General features: G+C 38.1%; 1 protein-coding gene across 7 annotated transcripts in view; it reads right to left on the reverse strand.

Annotated features, from left to right (window-relative positions):
* The window catches only part of ARMC3 (armadillo repeat containing 3), a 70,221-nt gene that overhangs the window by 13,387 nt on the left and 32,797 nt on the right, over positions 1–24,037 (reverse strand). For 6 of the 7 annotated variants that reach the window (XM_048951176.1, XM_048951172.1, XM_048951178.1 and 3 more), the window contains 7 exons: positions 17,035–17,284; positions 15,751–15,887; positions 11,669–11,858; positions 10,679–10,779; positions 9,554–9,649; positions 3,901–4,095; positions 825–987 (listed from right to left, as the gene is read on the reverse strand). In XM_048951176.1, coding sequence (XP_048807133.1) covers positions 825–987; positions 3,901–4,095; positions 9,554–9,649; positions 10,679–10,779; positions 11,669–11,858; positions 15,751–15,887; positions 17,035–17,284 — 1,132 coding nt within the window. The remainder of the gene's footprint in view (positions 1–824; positions 988–3,900; positions 4,096–9,553; positions 9,650–10,678; positions 10,780–11,668; positions 11,859–15,750; positions 15,888–17,034; positions 17,285–24,037) is intronic. The other variant, XM_048951177.1, reaches the window with a different exon arrangement.

Consider the following 24,037-nt stretch of genomic DNA (forward strand, 5'->3'; position numbering starts at 1 on the left):
GAGATTGTGGAGGCTTTAAGAGAGAGGATTTGTCCCTACAAATGTTTCTTTGGAAACATAATGGTGAGAGGACAGTGGATGGTAAGAGAACTTCAGTACTGCTTCAGCACAATTAATTCCTTCTCTCATACCTCCACAATGCATGTCAGGAACTTTCTCTCCCCATGAACGTCATATATTTTGCATTGTACTCTTTCTCCCTCTATACTATTTCCTAGGTCCTTCCCACTTAGTGTCTAAGCCCTTCTTGTCTTTTTCTTTCCATCCAAGGAGAAGAGGCCAGCTACCCAATAGCCGAGGAAAAAGGAGAGCACGGATAAACAGGCTGACATGAAGACAGAGGAAGAAACAAAGCTTTCTAGTCTATGCAACTGGAACATAAAAGCTGTTATGCATTGTCACAGAATACTGGACAGATAATGAATAGAAATGGTCCCAGCATATTTACATTTGCAGCATCCAAAAATCCCCCAGGAAACTGCATAATTCAATATTTTACAGTTTACAGAAAATATAAAATGTTTTGACTACCAAACAAATATCTTGACTTTTTGCCATTTATCAAGTGTTCTGCTGATATCACTTAAGACAATTTAATGAGAAAAAGAATGTTTACAAAAAGAAGCAATGCTGGCTTTCGTTCACTGGGAAATCAATTTTGCCAGTAAAATATGTATACACTTCTGTAGACTTAGACATATACACAAGATATTACATTAATATAAATATTAGATTACTTTAGATTACACTGATGCAAGCATACTCTAGTTTTAATATCTGTTTAGCAAAAATAACATTATGTTATAAAGTAAATGTTAACATACCTTGAAAAGTAAAGCCCTGTGGTAAAATGTTCCTTTTTTAACTTTCCCAATAGGCACAATGTTGGATTTCAGTTCAAATTTTATTTCACTTATGTGTAGCTCCCAGCTGAAATCATGTAGTTTGTCTCTTTCAATTGCACCACCCATTTTGTCTGCAACAAACCTGTTACAATGCACACCAGGATCAATTAAACCTACAATGCCTCTTGAATTTATCATAAAATTGAAGGTACAGAAGCAATAAGAGAATGATATATATAACTCTAATACTGTTGCTCTGAATGCTGTAATTGTTTTATTTAGTAGCTTTCTTTTTTTTTAATAATATTATCTACAGTTAAACATAACTGTAAACATAAATATCACAGACCAAAGTCAAAGCTGCCAGAGGTGATTCTGGAGAGGTCTAGTGTGAGCACCAAATACTCAGAGAACATCCTCATCAAAACTGAAATCAGTGAGTAAATAGTTCAGAAACTAATGTTCACCTCTGCAGATAACAGATTATTTGAGCAATGTAGTGCAACCCCCAGCCCTGGCATTTGTTTGAAATTTTAATTAAAGCATGAGAATATGTGACAAAAATAATCATAGACAACATTCACAACATGGAAAGTAACTACACCCAGAAAGGGTACCTCAATCTCTACACGTGTTTTCTTATGCCAAAGCCAACATTTGGGCAGGAGGTTATCTTTATCCTTAAAAATAAATAAATAAATAAACAGTTTAAATAAAGAAAGAAAATCAGAACCCACAAGCTATGCAAACACTGCCAAGAGAATGCCTTCTGGGTGACTGTGCACAAACAGGATCCAACTCTGATTTGTACGTCCCTACCTCCTCTCACACACATCTTCCCCTCCCCTCTGCCACAGCTCCTCTATGCACAGAGCTTTGTTCCTCTCGGTGTCCTCAGATGAAAGCATGGGTATTATTGAGGGCTGTAACTCTGAACAAGGTGCTGCAGAGCTGACATGACAGTCACTACCTCAGACCAGGAGCAAACTTTTGCATCACTGCTTCCATAGTAAACCTATCCAAAAAGGTTTTAGTCTCACATGCATGCAAAACAATTTAAGGGGTCTTATTTCTCAAAATCCAGGGTCTAGGGAGATGCTGGTAGCAGCAGCACAGGAGTTATTGCGGAGCAGACTGGATGTGGTACTGTGAAGCTAGGAATTACAGTGTGAGCCTGAAGAAGCAAAGGGGTCCAAAATAATCTCTTGTGCTACTCTTGCCTACAGCCAGCTCTCAGTAAAGGGAGTGAAGGCCCCTCAGCTTACATGCACACCACTCCTGCACGTGCACAAAGATGTGCTGCACTTGTTTAAAAGGAGGCAGCCAGTACCATGGTGCATTCCCTAACCCATGCCAGTTTCCTCCCAGCAAAGACAGTATGGATGCACCTGGGCTCCTGCAGCTGCCTCCTTCTTCCCTGATAATTCAGCACATGCTACCCAGACACACACAGAAAACGCAGCATATGAATACAAATCCCTGCAGAAAATATTCTACTTCAGTTCTTGATAATTGTTTCACCAGCTTGTGTATTTGCAAATATTTCATCTGTATGTCTGAAGAGCGGATTTGAAGGAGTATTTTATGAGTTCCACCTTGAGAAAGACGGTGTAGTTTATACACAGCTAGATAGTTAAGAATGAATACTTGTCTTGTCTAATTTTGCAATCAACAGAGAAGACAGTCCTCATATCGTAGTGGACCACTTGGTTAAAAAAGAGGTTAGTAGAAAGAAAAAAACAAATTTTGAGAGACTCAGTGGGATCTGACGCCAAACTCTCCAGGAAACTGCTAAGATAGGAAAGGTTAAACTAAGGAGAAGATGAAAGAAACCACACTGCTTGGAGATGACAGTGATTGGTGCCTAGGCTGAGCGGCCAGCACTACTAATGAATCACACATTGATAACAAGTGTGTGTACACACATCATTGCAATGTTCTGGCACTATTAAATCATCAGGATGTTAATTATAGTAGCACCTGAAAACTCCTTTTAAAACTGTTCTGTGCTTTTGGTATAGAAAACAAAATACAGGAGAGTTCTTACCCCAAGGTATTTTTAAACATACAGAGCAAGAAGGATCCTAAGACAAGGAACAGACATAAGTTGCAACAGTCTCAACCATTGTGCAGTTTTTTCTTCACTGATAATGCTTGGTTAATTACAGCCTTTTTTACTGCAATGGTTACATCCCACTAACTGGCTGCATGCACAGACAGCAGCAACTGCACAAAGTTCTACATACAGGGAATTAAAAGGGCACCTCCTGGGAATCTGGACCCCCTCTTGCAGAACACAAAATTTTTGCATTTGGGTCAGTTTTTTTTAAACCCTCATCCAAAACCCACTGGAGTCAACAGAACGTTCACAGCAATTTTGGGGCTGTGAGTAAATAATGGCAAGTAATGCTTCTTTCTAGTTGTTTGCTTTAAAATCCAGGGGGAAAAAAACATTAGTTTCTCTCCTAATGTTTGATTGCTGTTCAACAACCTTCAGGGCATTATCATAGCCAAGATGACAAGTAAGAATAAGGGTCATCTGCATTATCACAAAATATGTGCAGTGCAAAGAGGAATGAGAGGGGATATATTTCATGAAACAAGCTCTCTAATAAAAGGAAATTCTCAGAATTAAAATATTTTAAATACTTTAAAGACAGTCTTCATTGTGCATTCATTTGGAGAACAAACAGGAAAGTTTACAGTAAAATGCTGGAAATCCTGACTTTTCAGAAATGCTCAATGGAAAGGCTCATTACAGATGTATAGATGTCAAAAACCTGAAGCTGCCAACATGAGTATTTTCAGAATGAGAAAATTATACCCCTTTGTTGCGAATGATACTTTAATTACTTTAAACTAATTATAATAAAATAATAAGAAAGAAACTTAAAATCAAAAATCATATTAAAATACCAGGCCAAAGCTGTTTTTTGATTCCAATTATGGGTGGGAAAAAGAACAAACTTGAAAAAGTTGTCCTGTGAAAAGAAAATTGTTATTTTACCAAATCAACTTATTTGCATTATTAATGGAAATACAATTAGGTACTCACTGTGCAAGAGCCACAACCTGTTCCCGAGTAGTGGTGAGTGGTAGAATTGTTTCAGAAGCATCATGAATATAATTCATTAACATGAAGTCGGGTGGTGGTTGCCACTGGACATCTTCCAGATTTATTTCATCCTGGACTTCAGACACAATCTCAACTTCTTTCATTTTTTCTTCTTCTTTCTTCCCTTTCCCTTTTCTTACATAGAAAAAAAATACATTAGAGTACTGTTACTTCTAAGGTCCAAATCCTGAACAGGTCCCATAACCAACGAGCAGAAGACTAAATGAAATGCTTGCTTTGCTCAGATAAAACACTGTGCATTTCACAAGTTTCGTAGGAACTACAAAAATCAGCATCTCACGGGGGCTATTATTAAGGTCCATAGAATCAGATATTTTAGGATTTTTTATTTGTGGGAATGCATAGAACTTGTGTTTTATAAGCATTATGTCTTTTTTCAGCATGCATCTTGAGTAATTCTACAGGGAAATATGACAAAATTCCTTTCATTTCTTTTTTTTTTTTTAAATCCATAATACTGCCATCATTCTTGGAAGAAAAAGAAAAGAAACAAAGGGCCACAAGAGAGTGTGCTTCAGGGTACAATATAATTACTGTATGCTCTTCAAATTATTCTTAAATTTTTTACAATGAATGGCACTCTTAAGACTTAAGAAGGCATTGTACAAAGCAGAAAGGCATTTACCATTATCAGCAGTCTAATTCAAGCAATTTGCCTTCAGAATATTTTTGAACTTTTACCTATTAAGATTTATCATATTCACAAAAAGTCCTTTTCATAGGTTTCAAAAAAGTACATTTTTTAGAAGGACAACCAATTAAGATTTAATCTTCAAAATATAGAAAATTCACCACTGTCTTAAATAAACTGTTTCTAATTACACTTGCACTCCAAAAAAGCAGGCAAACTGTTTTTGTTACCTATTTTGACCCTACAGCCAGGGGTCCTTATAATAGTAAAACAAACAACTACTACTCAATTTATGCACTTAGGTATTATGCTTAAAAATAACTTGTTAAAGGGAACAATATCAGAATGGACTCTCACCTGTCCAGTATCTGATTTACCAGCTTTTCAAAATAATAGACATCTATAGATAGCATATTTCTTGTTCTTTGACTGTTTTTTTTCCCTGCTCCTCCCCTTTATCCTCTTAAAACATTCTCTTCCCAATGGGAAGTGTGCCAAGTGATTGTGCTAGAAGAGGAACACAATCTTTTTTACTCAAATGATGGTTGGATCGCTTTTATTCTCCTTCATCCCAATTTTTCAGGAAGAAAAAACTCAATAGAAGGGTGCCCACCCTTCTCTTAGTGGTTTGTTTTCTTGCTGCTTATTTCCTGGAGGTACGACTCCATTCTGCTCCTTGGTGAAGTGGATGTTTTAATGTCTTCTACATCTGTCTCTGTCCTGCTCCTCAACAGTCCATTATATGTGTCTAAAAATTTGTCTTGTAAAGAACTGCATCTTACAGCTGAAGGTTGTAAAATGAACAGTGACCGTTGCAGTAGGCTTCTATTAACCTTTTCATATCCTTTCTTTTTATCCCCATTTTGTTATGAGAATTATGACATCAGAGGAAAAAAAAACAACACTCCTATTTCTGAAAATTGCCTTACTGCTCACGATGAAGTTGTTCAGAGAGAAAGTGGTGAGGTGCTGGCACAGGCTGCTCAGGGGTGTGGATGCCCCATCTCTGGAGGTGTTCAAGACCAGGTTGGATGGGGCCTTGGACAATCTGCTCTAATGCCAGATCTGGAGGTTGGTAGCCCTGCCTGCAGCAGGGGGGCTGGAACCTGATGATCCTCAGGGCCCCTCCCAGCCCAAGCCATTCTATGATTCTATGACATGCTACAAACGCAAAGCAGTACTGCAGAGGAGAATTAACCATGGTAAATAGTTTTCAAGCTGCTGGGATTCCTGTTTTGCAAGTTCAGTACAGATGTCCTGTAGAACACCAGAGAGCCAGCATGAGGAAGACAGCAGCCAATGCACTATACTGCCACCAAAGAACAGCAATTGCTCCTTTTTTGTCTTCTTTTGTGCACAATAAAATCTCTTGCCTGTCTTTCAAAAAGGAGTAAATATGAGCATTGGAAAGTATATTCTTTGAATGCTCTGTAAGTATATAGCATGCAAGAGATACACGTTTATCAGTCTATGTTAAAGTTAACATTTTAGTTCAGTCACTGTATATATCAGATATGCAACTGTTTGATCAAAAATGTTGCTATCTGCCTATGCAAATACATGTCAAACTATCAGCAAGGCACTTTCTCTACATCTAATTCAAACACTTCCAGCAGACAACTATAATTCTCCTTTCTCTTAGCTTTCAACTACAGTTTATATAAACCAGTATCACTTTTCAAAAACAGTGGTTTTAAACTGTGTTCAGTGGTACTTTGCAAAATAATGTTGAACAGAAACGTATGATCAAAGGAAAAAAATATGTAGAAAAAAGTATAAGCATGTTTAAGACTTGGAGTCAGCCACTGACCTCCAAGTAACTTCCATATATCTCACAAATTAATAGTAATAATGATGTATGAATTATGGATTCAAAATGAATGACAATGGGGTTATAAATCATGCAACTTGATTATGACATTCAAAAGCAATTATTTTATACTTGAAGAAAGAAGTCTTTGTATCCATGCAAGTTTACTATTGGGAAATTGAGCCAGGCATTTGTTTTTTCCTAATGAAAATTTCTACTTTCCACAAGAGTTAAGATTGCTAACAATGCAGTTATTTATTTACTGTGTAATTGATACAAATTATATTGGTCACTTCACAAGTAATGCCTCCTGTATATTTCCATGGAAACTGCAACAGATATGAAGAGCACAGTAATGCTATTTGATAGAGAAAATTCTCAGCTATAGAACACTATTTTTCAGTATAGTCACCACCACTAGCTATGCATTTTCACCAGCAATGAACAAGAGCCTGCATGCTGTGCTCACAGAAGTCTGCATCGCTGCCCAGAACATGGTTTGTCTCTCATGTCACTGTCACCACTGCTGAAATGCATCACCCACTACTCACTGGGCTCACATTTATGTTCTGGTCTCCAGAAACATTCAGCAAGCATCAGTGAACATCAATGGGTGCAATTTTTTCCACTTGGAGGAATTCAATTCCACACCTTTGCTTCACATATCCTTTCAAGTGAGACACCATTTTGTCAAACTGCCCCTTTGCTGTCATCTGGAATAGGATATTGGCAAGAAGGTTCAGCCTCTACTGCCATACCACCAACATTCGCTTCTGACACTGTGGGCCAACACTACAAAATAGGAGGCATTATGTCTGGAGCAGCCCTTGTACATTAAAAAGCAACTACCTAAGGGTGCCCTCACAGAAATAAACACACTATCTTGTCAGAACAGGTCTCTAAGCTCTGCACTTTAAGACTGTGCAAAATAATCTCAGTCTCTAGAGCCTCTCCAGAAATGACACAAACACCCACAAGTACAGAGCAAATATTATTGGCTTTGTACTCCCCCATCACTTCTGCTCCCTTTAAGTAAACTGTCATAGACATGGGATGGACATCAGGAGGACCATCCAAATCAGCAGATGTTACAGTCGGCCTGGTAAGAGACTAAAGATGCTTCCTTTGCATCCCGATACAAGAACCTTGCACAACATCCAGGTGGCAAGTAGTTCTTTTTTCTTTTGTCTTCTTTTTCCTTTTCTTTTCTCTGTCTTAGCAAACAGTTGTTATCTCAACCCACGAGTTCTTTTTTGTTTCCAATCTCTCCCTTTCTCTTGACTGGGAGGAAGTGAGCAAACAGCTGTGTGGTGCTGAGCTGCTACTAGGTTAAACCACAACAAACTCATTTCAGGTATTTAATATGAAATGATTTAAACTGAATTCCAGAAGTACATACAGAATTACTAGCCAAATTGTAACTCAGTAACTTTTGGCTAGCTTAATCCCGCAATTTGGTTTGAAGTCAGAACTGCAACACTTGACCATCAGCAGCTATTATCTATCAAAAATTTGCATTTCATTTCTAAATGAATATAATTCAGAATGTAATACCTTAAAGCTTATTCTCTACTGCGGGTTATGCAGACCAAAAGACCTTCTTCCATATAGCTCCCGTTTTTCCTCCACTGGAGATACCATTAAGCTATTGAGATCACAAAGCAAGTTCCAATTTTTCCTTGTCTTTCTTTACAGCACATTTAATCTCCCAGGCACATACAAACTCATACAAGCACAGAAATACACAGCAGTGCAAGAAATCAGCAATTACCTCTATCAATAAAAGGTCTGTATAAATAGTAGCATATCACAGTTCACGGATGAACTCCAAGCTGAAAATTGCAACCGTGGTGCCCTTGTTCCTATGGCAGACACTCGCCTTTTTGCAACCCTGAAACTATTAGTATTCTGTGATACTATCAGTGTGAGAATTCACAGCCCTTAGAAGTGGCTAAGGACCTCTATACTATAAAACTAGATAAATTTGGAAGTCAGGACTGAGACCCACAGAAACCAACATAATAAATGGTTGTACCCCTAAGTTAGCAAACATAAAATCTGAGTACAGTTGTAGGCTGTGTCGCGTTCCTATCAAGAATTAGACACCATCCCCCAGATTGCAAGGAGGTCCATTCGGACTGGCTTTGCAGTCCTGAGCATTCCCCTGGAACTAGAGACGTCCTCCTGCCTTCTCTAAAAGGCATCCCTGCAGCAGCGACTGTGCAGCTGCTCAGTTCAGGTGAACTGAACCGAAGGTGAGTCAGTTCAGCTGGAAGACTATGGTTCACTTTTCCACAGTAACAAAATTTAATTAAAATACTTAATTTATAAGTCATTAAGACAAGGACAGAAGAAATGCCTTCACAGACAGAGCTTTCTACTTTATCTGTTTTGCCTTGCTAGGGAAGCTAGTGAAACTGCAACAAACCAGAATAAGACTGCTAATCCCCAAGCATCAAGCAGGGTCAGGCTCAAATACTTTTTCTATAGAAGAACAGAATGAATTTTCCACAATGAGATTAGAGATTTGTATCTATTTGGTAGAAGATGACCTGCTCACTAGATCAGACCCACAAAAAGGACTAGTAAGACTGTACCTGATGTACTGTATGGATCAGAGGGAGCTCTCCAGAGCGAGGCATTTTTAGGCTTATTGCTGTCAAAATTGAGATAGTACTGAACACAGTCTTCACTGCTTTCAGTCACTTGTAGAATTTCACTGGAAGAAATTTACTCTATGAAAAAGGATGGATGTGAGCAGTAGAGGGACTTCTCACTCATAGGTGCAGCTTTTCTATTGAGAAAGAACTACCCTAATTCCCCTGTTGCTTAATTGTCAAGTTGGAAAATTATTGCATTTCACTGCCTCCTAGGGATACTGAAAGGAAAAACAGCCAAATAAATGAGAGATGTTCAAATACAGTATGGGGAGGACTAATAACTACTTAGATAGACAAATGAAGATTACTGCTATTAGGTTGTGAAAGAAAGACCCTGAAAGCCTATTTAAATTGTATTTGAGCTATCGTACTCTGTTAGGAAACTGTGTATTACTATTTTCAATCAGAATTATATTTTTAACTTCAGCACGATAACAGAACACTGATAACTAGTAAATTGCAATACCATACCTTACTTTTTCTCTACTACTTTTTCTTGAAGTAAAAGGTGACAAAGTAGTCTGTTCATAAGATAAATGCTGTAGCTTTTCCTCTACTGCAAGGACACTGCAAAGAAGATAGTATTTGCATGTTAAATTATGAAAATAGAGCTTTGAATTTAAAGGACATTAAATATATTAATAAGAAATATATAAGAGGAAGAAATAATAGAAATAAACACAATACTGATTCAGAGATCAAATATAAAGCACAGGATACCAATGATGGACAAGTAACTGAGCAGTAGGATTGAAACTAAGGTGCAAAGGCAATAAGCTGTATGAAAGTCAAAGAAAGAAAACCCAATAGTTAAAAGACAAGCATAGAGATCAACAAAGAGCACAAAAGGTTAATTTGTCATAGATATTCTCAGACATCTTTATGGTGTCACATACAAGCTTAAAAGGGAAGCTTCTGATACTGTAAACCAAATATGTGATGTGTTGACAGAGAAGAAGATTTTGGATTTGCAAAATACTGGTAGAGGATTCTTTGATCTGTGGGACTGTTTATACAAAATGACTCCCAGTTAAACAAGGCCAATACCAACTTCCTGCATTCAAATCTAAGATTTGTTAGGCTGGCTTCAGCTTAAACAGAGAAGGAATTGACATTGATTCTCTATCAAGCCCAAAAGCCTTGTGCTGCTTCCTGGGACGTTGTGCTTAAAATTCCATGCATTTGTCTGCACACAAAGATAATCAAATCATAGGTTTAATTGCTGCACGTTGATGATCTGTTTTGATGGCATAATTATTACAGCAGATGACAAGCTCTGTTATAGCTATTAATAAAATGAGTGTTCTACCATGAGAAACCAAAGGGTGCTCAGTGAACGAGTCTTCTTCACTAAGTTTTCTAACAGAAAACAGAGCAAATCAAGCGAATAAATATTTTCTGTCTGAAGGGAAAAAACAGTGATTTTACAAATTTTTCTTTTATGAAATACAAATCTCTTGCCTTGTAGGACATGTAGCACTCCGTTGAAATTGAAATAGATCTCTCACAGTACAAACTATGTAGTACTTTCATATTGGAAACAGTGGAATGGATGGAAAAATGAATTACTGAAATAAATATTACTACATTACTCACTCTTCTTGCGGCTTAGCATTAATGAAGATGATGGCCCGACGGTCAGCAAGCTCTTGCATACTCAGTTCCTCCAAAGACAGAAGTTTTACGCCAGGTTTTATCTACAAGAAAATTACAGCAAAAGATTCAGTGGTGTTCTCAGTTAGAAGTGAAGTCAAAAAATAGTTTAAGAGCCATATAACATTTCTTATCTTCAACAGAAGACTTACATGATAACTTATAAGAATCATTCTAAATATACAAAAACAGTATTCTCCCTATTTGCATTTTCCTTCTTCAATTTTCTTAGAAAATATCATTTGTAAATAATCTAGCTTGTGATTATTGTTACTGTGTCATTCTAAAATCTAGGATAAGGTAACATTCCTGACTTTGAAGACACTGCAATTTAGGATGGAATTTTCAAAAGTAAGTAAAAGCTTTAAAGGCATGCATTTCACTGATCTCTCAGTAAGAATAATATTTTTAATTTACTTGGGCATTTTGTAAAGTACTTCCTTAATTTAAACTGAAAATACTAACTTGTGATACATAGTGGAGCCAGTCTTCATATATCAGCAGTGCTGTGTGAGAGAAAAGGTCATGACCAAGGTGAAAATATGAACCCTTCTTTATGTAAAAATAAACGAAAAGTCCATAGGTCATTCAGAGTCAGATTGCTATCAAATATACTGCAGTGAAAGATACCAGAAGAACTAACTTCTTAGAAAGTCCCTGGTAAGGAATAGGAGCTCAGCAGATTACACAGGATTGTAAGGAGACTGGGAAGAAGACTGTAACTAGGGGATAGCATAAAGATGATAAAATTTCACCATAAAGAAAGATAAACGAAAGAAATTATTATAAAACCCAGGAGACAGCATAACAAGAAAACAAGCACAGTTATTTTAGGTAACCAGATGCTGGCTTCCGTTACAGTCTTCTTTCTTTTTTTCAAAATGAAGAAGAAAATTTTACTGTTTCTAAGAAAAGTAATTTAAAGTAGCTTACCTTCCCATAATCATAGAATCCATCAGTAATGACATTACTTGATGATAAATATCCCATTTGGCTGTACTTCTGGGAAAGATTGTTATCAAGTAGCCTTTCCAGAGCAGCTTCACTAAAGTTATTTCTGCGCCCTGTTGACTGATTAATTTCTTCTAGGATGTCTAGCGCACTGTTAGACAAAACACAATGGCTAATTCATCATTAGGTACCCATTCATTGTTATTACACAGTTTTCAGAATTACCAAGACATAGACTTAATTCTAACAGCTAGCCTAATGCTGTTTAGACCAGCAAGGAGCTTGCTGTGCTACGATCAAGTCTTTTTCTAGAGGAGAAAAAATGCCTTGCAGTGCTCAAAAGCAAAACCAAATTCTTTTCAGCAGTTAAACTGTTACATAAAAAAATGCTAACAGGGTGCCACAACCTTTTATGAGAAAGATGCTGGGTACTACAGAGAACTGGAGAAAAGAAGAATGTCAAAGCCAAGTAAAAGTAGTTCTGTTCAGAGCTGACTGCAGCATATAGTTCAGGAATCCCTCTCCATCTTGTAACAACTGTAGCAATTGGCAGACTCCAGCTCCCAGTCACGCAAGGTGTGAATCCTGGTTTAGGGCTGCTCCTATGCTTGCGAAAGAAACTGACAGAGATGAGCTGAGCTCAGCTTAGCACGGAAACATAAGCAGTTGTGGAAGCAGAACCAGGCTGGCGATAGTTCTGCAGCATGGAAGCAGAAACAAATGATCATGGGTATACTGGAGGGCAGAGATTTATTCCTTGGCACTGAAATCCACATACTGATAGCTTCTAGCCTGTGAAACTTAGGAAAAACTTACTAGGAAGAGAAAGAAAGTTGAATCAGGAGAAACACAGTTCAGTTTTGAAACTGTTTAGGAATTAAAAAAAACACATCAGGAAAAAAAAGAGGAAGATGTATTCACGTGTCAAATTTGTATGTGTATGTCAATATACACGCAGAAATCTTCATGTTCTAAGGAATAAACTTTATATTTTTTTAATATATTTGTATATATAAAATGGACTCCACAGTTGGCCGGTCCATTTCTCTCCTGGAGCTACAGAAGGTGCCTCAGCTCTGCACACGTACAAGATAGACTTCTGAAAGTGTGTCAGATGAAATCCAGATAACAAGCTTTGCAGACAAGGCAAGTCACAACCATCTCTTTTATAAGAGAGCACTGGGAGAAAACAACCACCATTCAGACTATTTGTCATAAAGCAAATCTCAACAAGATCAGGCAATCAGAATGTAAGATAACAAAGGGATTTCCACAGGGAAAATTGAGTCTAGTGAGTATAGCAATGTCTAAAACATGGCATTAGAGGCATAATGGCCTCACATGAAGGAAAGACGAGCCAAAAAGGGAGAAAGTGCAGAAGCACTAACAATACTGTGACTACCTGGAAACCCAGAAATGGAAATACGAAGACTTCCAACAGGGAAGAAAAAGTAAGGGACAAAACCAAAAAGCCTACAGGCAAATCGAGATATAACCATTCAGGGACCCAAAACTAAAATAAATGTTTCATATACTACAAATCAAAGAGAAAAATGTAAGTTTATGACTCAGTGTGGGAAGAAAACTCATAACAGATGGCATAGTAAAGACCGAAGCATCTGCTGCCTTTCTTGCTTCAGTTTTGATAAAATGGTTGCAAACAGATGCCTAACAGCAATTTTAATAAGAAGGTGGAAGCAGTAGGCATAACACTAAAGCTTCAGAGGACAAAGGTGGCAATGCCTGAGACTTACCTCACACCGCGCTTTGAAATGGCAAAAGCTACTTTTAAAGTATTTGTAATTATCTTTGAAAATCTGAGGAGACCAGGTGAGGAGCCAGAAGAGTGGAGAAGGGCATAGATAGTATCTAGATTTAAAAAGAATGAGCAAGGAAATGGTGGAGATCATTCAGCCAAATTTAAGTGTCCGAAGAATATTATATCAGAATACTAAACAATCAATTTGGAAGCATGCAAGAGATAAGGTGGCTAGTAATAGCCATTATGTATGGTTATAAACAAATCACTTAAGGCCAATTTAATTCCTTCTGTGATAGGGTAACTGACTTAATGTACAGGCACAAGGAGTAGATGTGAGATACGTCTTGACTTTAAGATATGTTGTGACTTCAATAAGTCTTTTCAAACATTCCTATTTGAATAGTCACAAGCAAGTCAGAGAAATGTGATCTATATGAAAATAACATGAAGTAGTGCCTGATTGGTTGAAAAACCATTCTTAATGTATTATTATCAATAATATGCTGTCAAACTAGAAGGACATATAAATTAGAGTCCTACTCTGATGCAACCAGAAAGAAGAGATTAAATAAGAACAGTGCTATATGCAAGATACGGAAAATAATTACTGAGATTTAGTTGATGGTGGTATGACCTCAGCTGAAATACCTCATCCAGGCTGGAAGATAACACTTCAAAACAGCGTAAATAACTGAAATTTAGAGATGTGTGACAGAACGATATCAGACTTCAAAACAAAAAGCAGTTCAATGCTTTTGCTTTGTCATGAAAAGGAAATAGAGAAATTTACATGGAGCATGAGAAATTGCACACACTCATTGAATTATTAAGGTTGGAAAAGACCTCTAAGATCAGCTTGTCCAATTGTCCACCTAACACCAATGTTGTTCATTACGTTCCTTAGTACCACATCTACACAGTTCTTGAACACCTTCAGGAATGATGACTTCACCACCTCCACGGGCAGCCCATTCCAGTGTCTGACCACTTTTTATGAGAAGTTTTTCTTAGTATCCAACCTGAACCTCCCCTGGCACAATTTGAGGCCATTCTCTCTTGTCCTTGGCTATTACCTGGGACAAGTGGCAGACCCCCAGCTCGCCCACTACCTCCCTTCAGGCAGTTATAGAGTGATACGGTCTCCTCTGAGCCTTCTCTTCTCCGGACTGAACAATCCCATTTCCCTCAGCCACCCCTCATGAGACTTATGCTCCAGACCCCTCACCCTTCTCTGGACGCGCTCCAGGGCCTCGATGTCTTTCTTGTAGTGAGGGGTGCAAAACTGAACACAGTATTCAAGATGCAGCCTCATTAGAGCTGAGTATAGGGGGACAATTATCTCCCTGCTCCTGCTGGCAATGCTATTTCTGATACAAAATTCAGTTAATTTAAAAAATAAAATGCTATCAAAAGGTATTATTAAATTCCACTGAAATTAGGACAAGATATAATTGGACAGAACTGCTGTAAGGGATATTTAAAACTAAAAATCTTTCTAATTATAAAGATATCTCAGCACCAGAAGAGGTGACCTCAGAAGCTGTCAAACCCTTTCAGAAAGAGTACTTACAATCACACTGGACAAGCTGAAATATATCACTATAACTGATTCAGTCACAGTAGGCAGACAGACAGCACTACATCTGAGGTCTCCTCCAGATCTATTTTTGAGGTCTGACTGCACAATTCCCTCACATATGGGCTGCAAGCATCTGTGCAGCAGTCAGAGAAATGTCCAGCAGAGGGAGCAGGGCAATTACATTTATTTCACTTTAACAATAAGAGTCACCTCATATACGAGTCTTGTGACTTATTGCTAAAACAGCTTTTCTAATTCAAATAGTAATATATGGAACTTGGAGTTTTCAAGAAGGAATATGACAGATTCTCTTTAAAATGACAGTTCAGTCCATCTTCTCTTTAACAAAAATTAGCCCTTGTGTAATAAAGTACAGTTCACTGTATGCTGAACCTAGCCTGAAATCTGAACTTCGGTTTCAAGTTTATGGGGCATTTGTAGCCCCCATTTTTGACTAATCTAAGTACATCTTCAATAGAAAGCCTAATTTGATTAAAGAAACAATAAATATATTTATAATTCCTGACAGTTCTTTCTTCAGGCTTGCAGTTCTTCTGTAAAATCAGGACCATTTCAGCTGTACCACTGGCAATATAAAAACAGTTTGTTTACCAAAAAGCACAGCTTAATTTTGTCCTTCTGTCATTAATACAGAAAGATCAAGTTTAATAGAGTTATCTCATTAAAATCCTCCCTCTGCTCCTTGATATTATTTGTACTCACCCTAGCCTGCACAGTTCGACAGCAGTTAGTTCATCGCTTGCACAGACCATGACAGCCCAACAGGCATTTCTTCTGACTTCTTTGTCCTTCGAATGTAGTAGCTCAACAAGTGGTCCCAATCCACCTGCATTTCTTAACTATAAGAACATGAAGACACGGATGCTGACATTTTTCACCTACTTCATTCCAGAAAGAACAACATATTAAATTCTCCATCCAAAGCTTGATTCAAGACTCGTAGACAAGCAATGCTGGGCTGGCAGAAAGGCCATTTGTGGTAGTTCTCTGCTTCTGAGCTGCTCTGAGCTGAAGTAAGGTTCAAAAGTGGCACACATCCTTTCTGACTCTCCTTTTCAGTTATAAGACTACAAAGTAGAAATTGAAGATGAAGAGACGATGCAGCCCAGGACTGCCATGGAGAGTTATACACCTTTTTCTGCTTTCTGTCGCTTCCTAGCAACTAATTTACATCACAATCTATTTGAATTTGTATAGTACTATATGTATGGCAATCTTATTAACATTCCATTCTCTCATGTGCTAGTATCTTTCCTATAAATGCTGGAAAAAATATTGCTCATTTGGATTTCTGAAGATAAAGACATTTTTAAGGACACTGAGAGAGGTGGATGGATTACCCACTCCCCTGATTCATGACTTAAGTAACAGCTTTGACCCTTGAGAGATCTCCAGCTTATGATCTACGAATGCACAGAGCACCATCCCTATTTATGAAAATAACATGACCATTGATAAACAGGGAAAAGTTCAACTAGCTGGATGATACCCATGGAGGAACTAATTACATTTTGAGTTTTGTTTGAATTGCATTTATTCTGTGCACATTCAGTATCTCAAATCAAAATTAGGCACTGCCATTCAGGCCCTGAAAGTGGGCAGTATTAAACACTGAGGGGAGCAATGAGAACTTATCATCTTCAAAATACAGCTGTCAGTTGCAGCTGAAAGAAACTTTAATGCTTAATACTCATAAACATAGGGATTAAGATACAGTCCTGGCTGAAACTCAGTAAAGCTACAGAAAAGCTGCGTAGGGTGAATTTGTGCAGGCAAACGCAACAGTAAAAATAAAAATTGAGGAAAACCTTTTCCAAGTCTTCATAACAGAGGTGAACTCAGCTGAATGAGTAACCATATAAAATTAATTACTATCTAGAAACCAACTTTTAGAGCAGACAAACAAAACACAGGGATCCTCAGTAAGTGTAACAAAAAGGATTCAGAATTCTTACAAACAATCCCGATCTTGGGGAAGACTTTTACCTCACTTCTTGCGGTAGCATCACACCCAAAGGCAGCCACAGTGAGTGCTGCCCTGCTTTGCACCCGGCTGCTGGCAGAACGTAGCGGCTCTGTGAGCACACTCATCACGCCGTGGCTCTGAATACATAAGCGCAAAGGCTCTTGCGTGGCCATATTTGTTAGCACCGCAGCAGCATTAGCAACGGCTCCGTGTCTCTCGGTGTTTAAGGTCTTCACTAAAGGCTCAATTCCTTCAGCTTCTGCAACAGCGCTAAGAAAATGAAGAAAAAAATCTTAGTTATTTTTATGACATTTGTTTCCACTTACTGTGTTATATTTACCAACAAAATTAGTCTTGCATTTCAAGAATGTAAAATGTTGTTTACCTGAAATAATTTGAAAGGCCGATGTTTATGCTCTAAATCACAGTGTGAAATAGAAACTAAAAGTTGAACCTTGAAAGCCCTCCTTCTGATGCCTTACCTAGATCTGACTCAGAGAGTGAAGCGCCGCTCAAAAGTCACAACTTAAGAAAGTAAACCAAGCCACAAATTCCTGGATTCTTCAACTTATTAGGACACTGATTCTTTCAGAAGTTTCTGGTTTTATTATGTTGGTCCCCGACGTCAGAGGTGGATGTTAGTGGTGTGGCACCAGAAGCAGAACCTTCCCACCAATATTCTGTTACATTTTGTTGCCATGGGACAGGTGGAACAGAATGATGTCTGACATGGAAGTGCAAATGAAGCAAAGGTGTGGAATTTCTCCATGAGGAAGAAATGGCATGCACTGACATATATTGATGCTTGCTGAACGTTTATGGAGACCAACCAGTGGTTATGAGCACAGTGAGGCACTGGGCGGTGCACTTCAGCAGCGGCAACGAGTCACCTCCACTGGTGCAGATTTTAAAAGCATGGCATGCAGGCTCTTGTTCATGGCTGGTGAAAATGCATAGCTAATGACCATATTGAAAAAATAATGTTTCGTAGCTGAGAATTTGCCCTATCAAATAGTGTTATCGTGCTCTTTGTATCTGCTGTAGTTTCCATGGAAATAAATAGGAGGCACTACTTTCAGAGCAACTTATATGCATCCCAGGACAATTCCTCCTCACTCAGTGTGGCCCATGCAAGCCAGAAGGCTGGACACTCATGTACTAGTACCAAGTTTCATGGTTCCACATCACCAGCCAATCAGTAGCAAACAAGCATTCTCCTTGCTCCCATATGCGCAGCCTGTGCCTGAAGGCTGCTGCTGTGGCCAAGTTCTAAGTTAGACCAGCAAAATAGCTCATTTGCAAAAAACAAACAAACAAACTGGGGGGCAAATGCTGGGACACTTTTGAGGATCCCTTCATAGAGCTAGGTGAGAGAACAGCTATGCACTGGTGAGGAAGCAGTAAATTAAGGCAGAAGACAGCAGAAGATGTGGGCAGCTGTACTATTGGAGGCCACATCTGGAGGATCTAAATCTGATGCACTGCAAAACTAACTTCTACTTGACAACAGAACTAAGTCACAGCAGAAGGAACTGGCCTATGAGCACTTCATCTTAACTCTGCTATTCTGCTGCTGGCATTCACCTGAACAGTGCTTCCTTTTCGCCCCCCTCCCCCCCACAAATCAACTTCATACCTAATATGTGGGATATAGAATATGTTTGAAAGCAGCTGATGATGTCTCTCCTAAATGACAGTAAGCTCTAGACTACAATTGATGCAGACCCTAGAAAAGAGAGGTTGGTTTTAGCTTAGAGGAAACTACTGTGCTCAAATCCGTATCTCAAATGCTGGATAGGCGCATGCTTGGAGTTACCACCTCATTACGTATTCCTTGGTTTCTTTGCCAGAGGCAAAAGAGACTACTGATACAAATATAGTTTATATTCTTCAAACACCATAAGATATTCCATAATTTAAGATTCTTGTTAACCTTCTTGCCAAGGCTTTTCTTTCTACTAAAGAACAGACTCATTTTTTTGTCTGCGTCGTCTTACATCTGTATTATCTTAGTTCATTTCAGTGGTAATTTTTCTAATGTCACTATAAAACAGCACACCATAAAAACTGAATTGTCTTCCCACTGGGTTTGTACATAAAATTTGATCAAATGATTTCAGGCATATGCCCAATGTATTGTCTGCCCTTAGTAATTTTATATTGGGCTCATCTGTTTGTTAAACAAAAGTTGGTAATGTTGTTAGCAAAAGGAAATGCACAGGTGGCAATTTGAATTTTCCACGCAACTGCTTTTTTATATTATCTCTTTAGTGCTCTTTCTATCAAAAAGACAATGAAGCCTCCCTGTACAGGCATACCTGAGCACTTTCACAACAAAAAAAACACACAGACTTCATAAGTTTTACTAACTTTCTGGCAGCACATTAATGGGAGAAAGTTGGATGTGAAAATTCTACATTCACTGGAATGGCTTCTTACCAAAAATCTAATTCACCTTTTGGTAAATTTTACAAAGTAAACACAAGCTTAAAATTACTGCATAAACTAGAGGGAGTTACACTAGCAAAGGCTGTCAAATTGTTGATAAAACACAAAAATCTGAGGAATGATGATGGTCACTCATTTCTGCAAAGTATACAAAGCAAACACAAGGCAAACCCTGCTATATAATCACATTACATGGTGACACATGCATCAATGATTTAATGTACCTACCAGCAAAGTGTGGGAGAGACTCACCACACACGTGCACAGCAAGGCATGTCTGTAAGCTATCAGATTTACAGCATTGCACAGTATATACATGTACTTTATCCAGAAACTAAACAAATGGTTTTTCCTGCATAGTGGATGCATGCAAATTCCGGTGCTTCCAGGATGCACGAGACAGAGCTACTGCTAATGGATTGCACCCCTGCATCCACAGGTGTAATGCATCCAGCATTTCACCAAAGGGCAGACTTACTACTCCTATGCTACACCCCAGAGCATGTGGATTCTCCAGTAGGAAATCTTAATAAAAACACAGTCCCTACTGACTGACAGAGAGAACAGAGCCAGGTAGTCAACTGCATTATAAGCAGATTTGCTACAATCTGCATAAGGCACAGAAGTACACAGGTACTTAACAAAAGAGCAAGGTGCAGCTCCTCGTGCTTTCAGAGCTGACCTCAGAGCTACACAGCACAGCCAATTTTCTCAAGTGCCACTCAACTTCAAAAAGGTTGAGAATCACCGATTTAGACAATCATACATATTTATTTCAATCCTGCATTCTACTTCCACACAGATTCATTCTGAATCATCATTTTATGACAGTAGTTTAATCAAGGAGCACAACAGATCACACAGCAACAGGAATTCAGAGAAACGACAACAGCAGGTAATGAGATTTGAAAGTAACCTTTGGGGATAAGATTTTAAGAGGGGCTGGAACACGTTGGGAAGCACTGTGACCTACTAAAGGATGTCTGCAGCAGAGGTATGAGGGAGGAACAGAAAACCCAAAGTTCTACTCACTCCTATCCCACAGCCCTCTGGAAAATACAAAAAGGCCACAAAGCTCCAGGTGCTAAAGAGACAGTTTAAAGAGCAGTGTCTGACCTCAACAGGGAACTGAAAGAATGAATATAAATAAGTTCTTAAGATTGCAAAATACTACAACATCAAGACTTAAAGATGGAATAAATTCTCTTCCATCTTGGGCAAAGATATGCACTGTGTAGATTTTTGTTACAAGGAAACAGAAGTGAGAGCAAGAAGCTTTTACCAGCACTGCTTTAGCCTAACGTAGATCAATGCTAACCTCTCCCTGCCTCCAGAACTCAAAATTTCTGTTTCAGACACATCCTTCTGAAATGACGCACTTCCATCAGTGCTCGCAGTATAAGACTTCATCCTGAAGGGAAGATGTAAGTCTTGGTTTAGCTTGGGAGGAAAAAAAAAAGTGGGAGGAAGGTAAACTTTATGTGAAAAAAATTATATGGATCCTCAGGAGAGGTGAGAGAAAAGAAAATAAGACAGTGACAAGGCGGAAAAAAAAGGGGATGTTGCATTTAACATCACAACATTTCTTCAAAAAGTAAAAGCTGACTATCTGAATCCCAAACACAAAGAACTCAAATTGGAGTTAAAATAATTAAAATGTTATGATACAGAATTACACGGCTGTGATCATTAGGGTATAAATTAACAGGGTTAGGCATCTACCTTAACGCAGCACAATAGGATTACAGTTGAATTGTTTCAAGTGCCTACGTTCAATAGCAGCTAAAATATTTTTCATACACATCAATGGAAAAGCAAGCATTAAACGTTCAGATATTAAATGTTTAACTTACAGGATTAATTTTAAATATACCTTGTAACAAGATATTTATTTGAAAATTCTCTGAAACACCACTGAGAACTCAAAGAATAAAAGCTAAGAGCCTGGGGAAAACAAAAGTTTTGTTCACTGTCTTTTACTGCACAAATTAAATTCAAAGCAGACAATAAAATTGTTACCAAAACTGTCACAATACAAGCTATTTTTAAACAGTTAAGATGGGGATGCATATGATTTTCATTTAACTAAATATGTCATTGTTTTAATTGTCAGGGGTGCCATAGGAAAGCTCAGAAACTGGTAGAGAGCGTTGTGTAAGCAATCATCAGTAAAAATCTGACTAAACATGCAGATTATTGTTTTTTCAGGAGGGCAGATTCTCTGGGGCAAGAGCCACGGCTTTGTTGGCACCGCATCAAGCATAATAGCTCTGCTCCCCGCCCAAGCCTCCCAGCCACGGCAAGAAAGAGAACGGATTATTGACTCTCGGTGCGTACGGACAGATCCAGCTAGCTTTTCCCCCTGAAGAGAAGGTTCAGCATAATGGAGAGAGCAACTGTCCGTGTTGAATTGCTGACAGAAACCACGGAGTCCGCCCCCCAAGCCGCTAAACTGAGCCACCTCACATGGAGCAGAGACGGAGCGGAAGAGCTGTGGTGCAGCTTCACACCACTGTTTGCTCTGGATTTGCTCTGGTTTAATTAACACTTGGGAGATTGACAGTTCATAAAAACGATGATGTTTGTTTCTGTTCCTTCTACTACTACTGAAAATAAATAGGTTTGTATTAAAATTTACTGCTGATTCTTTTCTATGCTGTTTAATTCTCCCTTTTTCGACTGAAGAAAAATCTTTTTTTTTTCCTTAGTAAAAAAAAAAAATAAAAAATTCCTTCTCACAAAGGCCACTGGACTCCTCATGGACTTCATTTTCCAAAATGAATTTGCAACTGCGTGTTTAATTTCTGTGCAAAATTACTGTGATTGTGTGTGAGGTGCTTAGCTAGCCATTTATGCATGTGCATATCTCATTTTCATACATAATTGCATGTAAATTACGCATAAGAATTATGCATCTAATTACACACACTTTTTAAAATCAACTCTATCTGTGTTAAATCGCGTGACTTCTTCACACAAGGTGTTTTTGATCCAGCTCTATTACATAATTTCTGAGTGGAAAGCAACCTCAGAGACTGAGAAAGAACATCATAACCAGAAGTTGAAAAACCCCAAGAAATAAATTCCTTTTTGTCCCTTAAGTCTATTAGTTTGATAATTCTCTATTTACCTTGTTATGTAATCATGTTTGGTAAACATCTTCTCCATTTAGCAAAATGTTCACTTTGCAGTTTAATTATTTTCAAAACCAACTGACTGTTTTATATAGTCACTCTTATTTTATTTAACGACTACCATTACTTCTGTTTTCTTCACTACACAAAAGTAAACTAACATCAGTAAATTTATTACAGGTAAGAATCTAGCACACGGGAAGCTGATCTACGGTGTGGGAGCTCTTTGTAGTGCAATAAAGTATTGATTACATCAACAATATTCATTTTTCATTTCAGGAACAGAACCTTCCATTCCTATTTTTTAATGACAAGTACCTTGTTAAAACATCAACCAACCCAAAACTCAATAAACGTCATGGTCTGGAAGCAATCAAACCTTACACTGTCTGGGTTAGAAGTCTGTGATATCTGACTCTCATTGGGAAATATAGTCATGTTTTCTGATGTCTGTCACCGAATTTTCCTGACAAAGATCTCACCACTAGAACCGCGATATACCAAATTTGAATTTGAAATATTGCAGGACAATGAAATATCTGTCCCTGATCACTGAGCCTTTCAATTACAGTCTTATTTGCTATCTCTATGAAGAAGTTCTGACACTTTCACTGTTAGAAGAACGGATGAAATTCAGCAATATCCCTTGAAAACCTCACATAGCTTCAGCTCAGATAAGTTCATGAAACAGACAATATCCCCTCTCTCTTTTTTCTAATACAAAAAAACAGCACATGGAAAAATCAATAACAGTACAAGTGTTGAGAGTCTGGAATCCACATTGTCACAAAAGCAAAACAACACAGAACATTCAGGAATTGCCAGAGCAGCTTCATGGAGGTGTAATGAAAGCAAAGAAAGAGGCAGAGCAGAATCCCCATACCAACTGCTTGGAACACAGTGTCTGAGCTGCCAGCAGCTTCTCACCATCTTCGAAAGCACCAGATGAGGAGAACGACAAAACTGTTTCTACAAATAGTACTCGGATTGTGAAACTTGAGCTCTCTGTCCCTTCTGGTTAAATCTCTTCTGGACAACCGCTAACTTATCTCAAATGGCAGCAATCTGTTTTGCCCTGCTAACGGTTCAAGCACTCAGGATGACTCAAAGCAGAGAAACTTGCATCATTTTCCTCTTTCTTAAAATTTAAATCTCTAAGTACACATACAGTACTATGTTAACATAAATTACCTAGACTGCAAGTCTAAAGGTTTTAAGTTACTTGTGAACGCTTAATTTTACTCTCTCATGCATACAACAGCCTCTAATCAGATAATAAAGCACAGTTGGTGCACAGCTTAAATTCACAGCAGCACAGAAGTTTGCATAATCAGACCTGCTCTTTTCTTATATACACTTAAAATAATTTCAAACTAGACTAAAATATTTGATTATACGAGTTAACTTATGTTCAATTAGATTCATAACAAGTAAATAGCAA

The sequence above is a fragment of the Lagopus muta genome, chromosome 7 (genome assembly GCF_023343835.1).
Source record: "Lagopus muta isolate bLagMut1 chromosome 7, bLagMut1 primary, whole genome shotgun sequence".
NCBI classification, from domain to species: Eukaryota; Metazoa; Chordata; class Aves; order Galliformes; family Phasianidae; genus Lagopus; species Lagopus muta.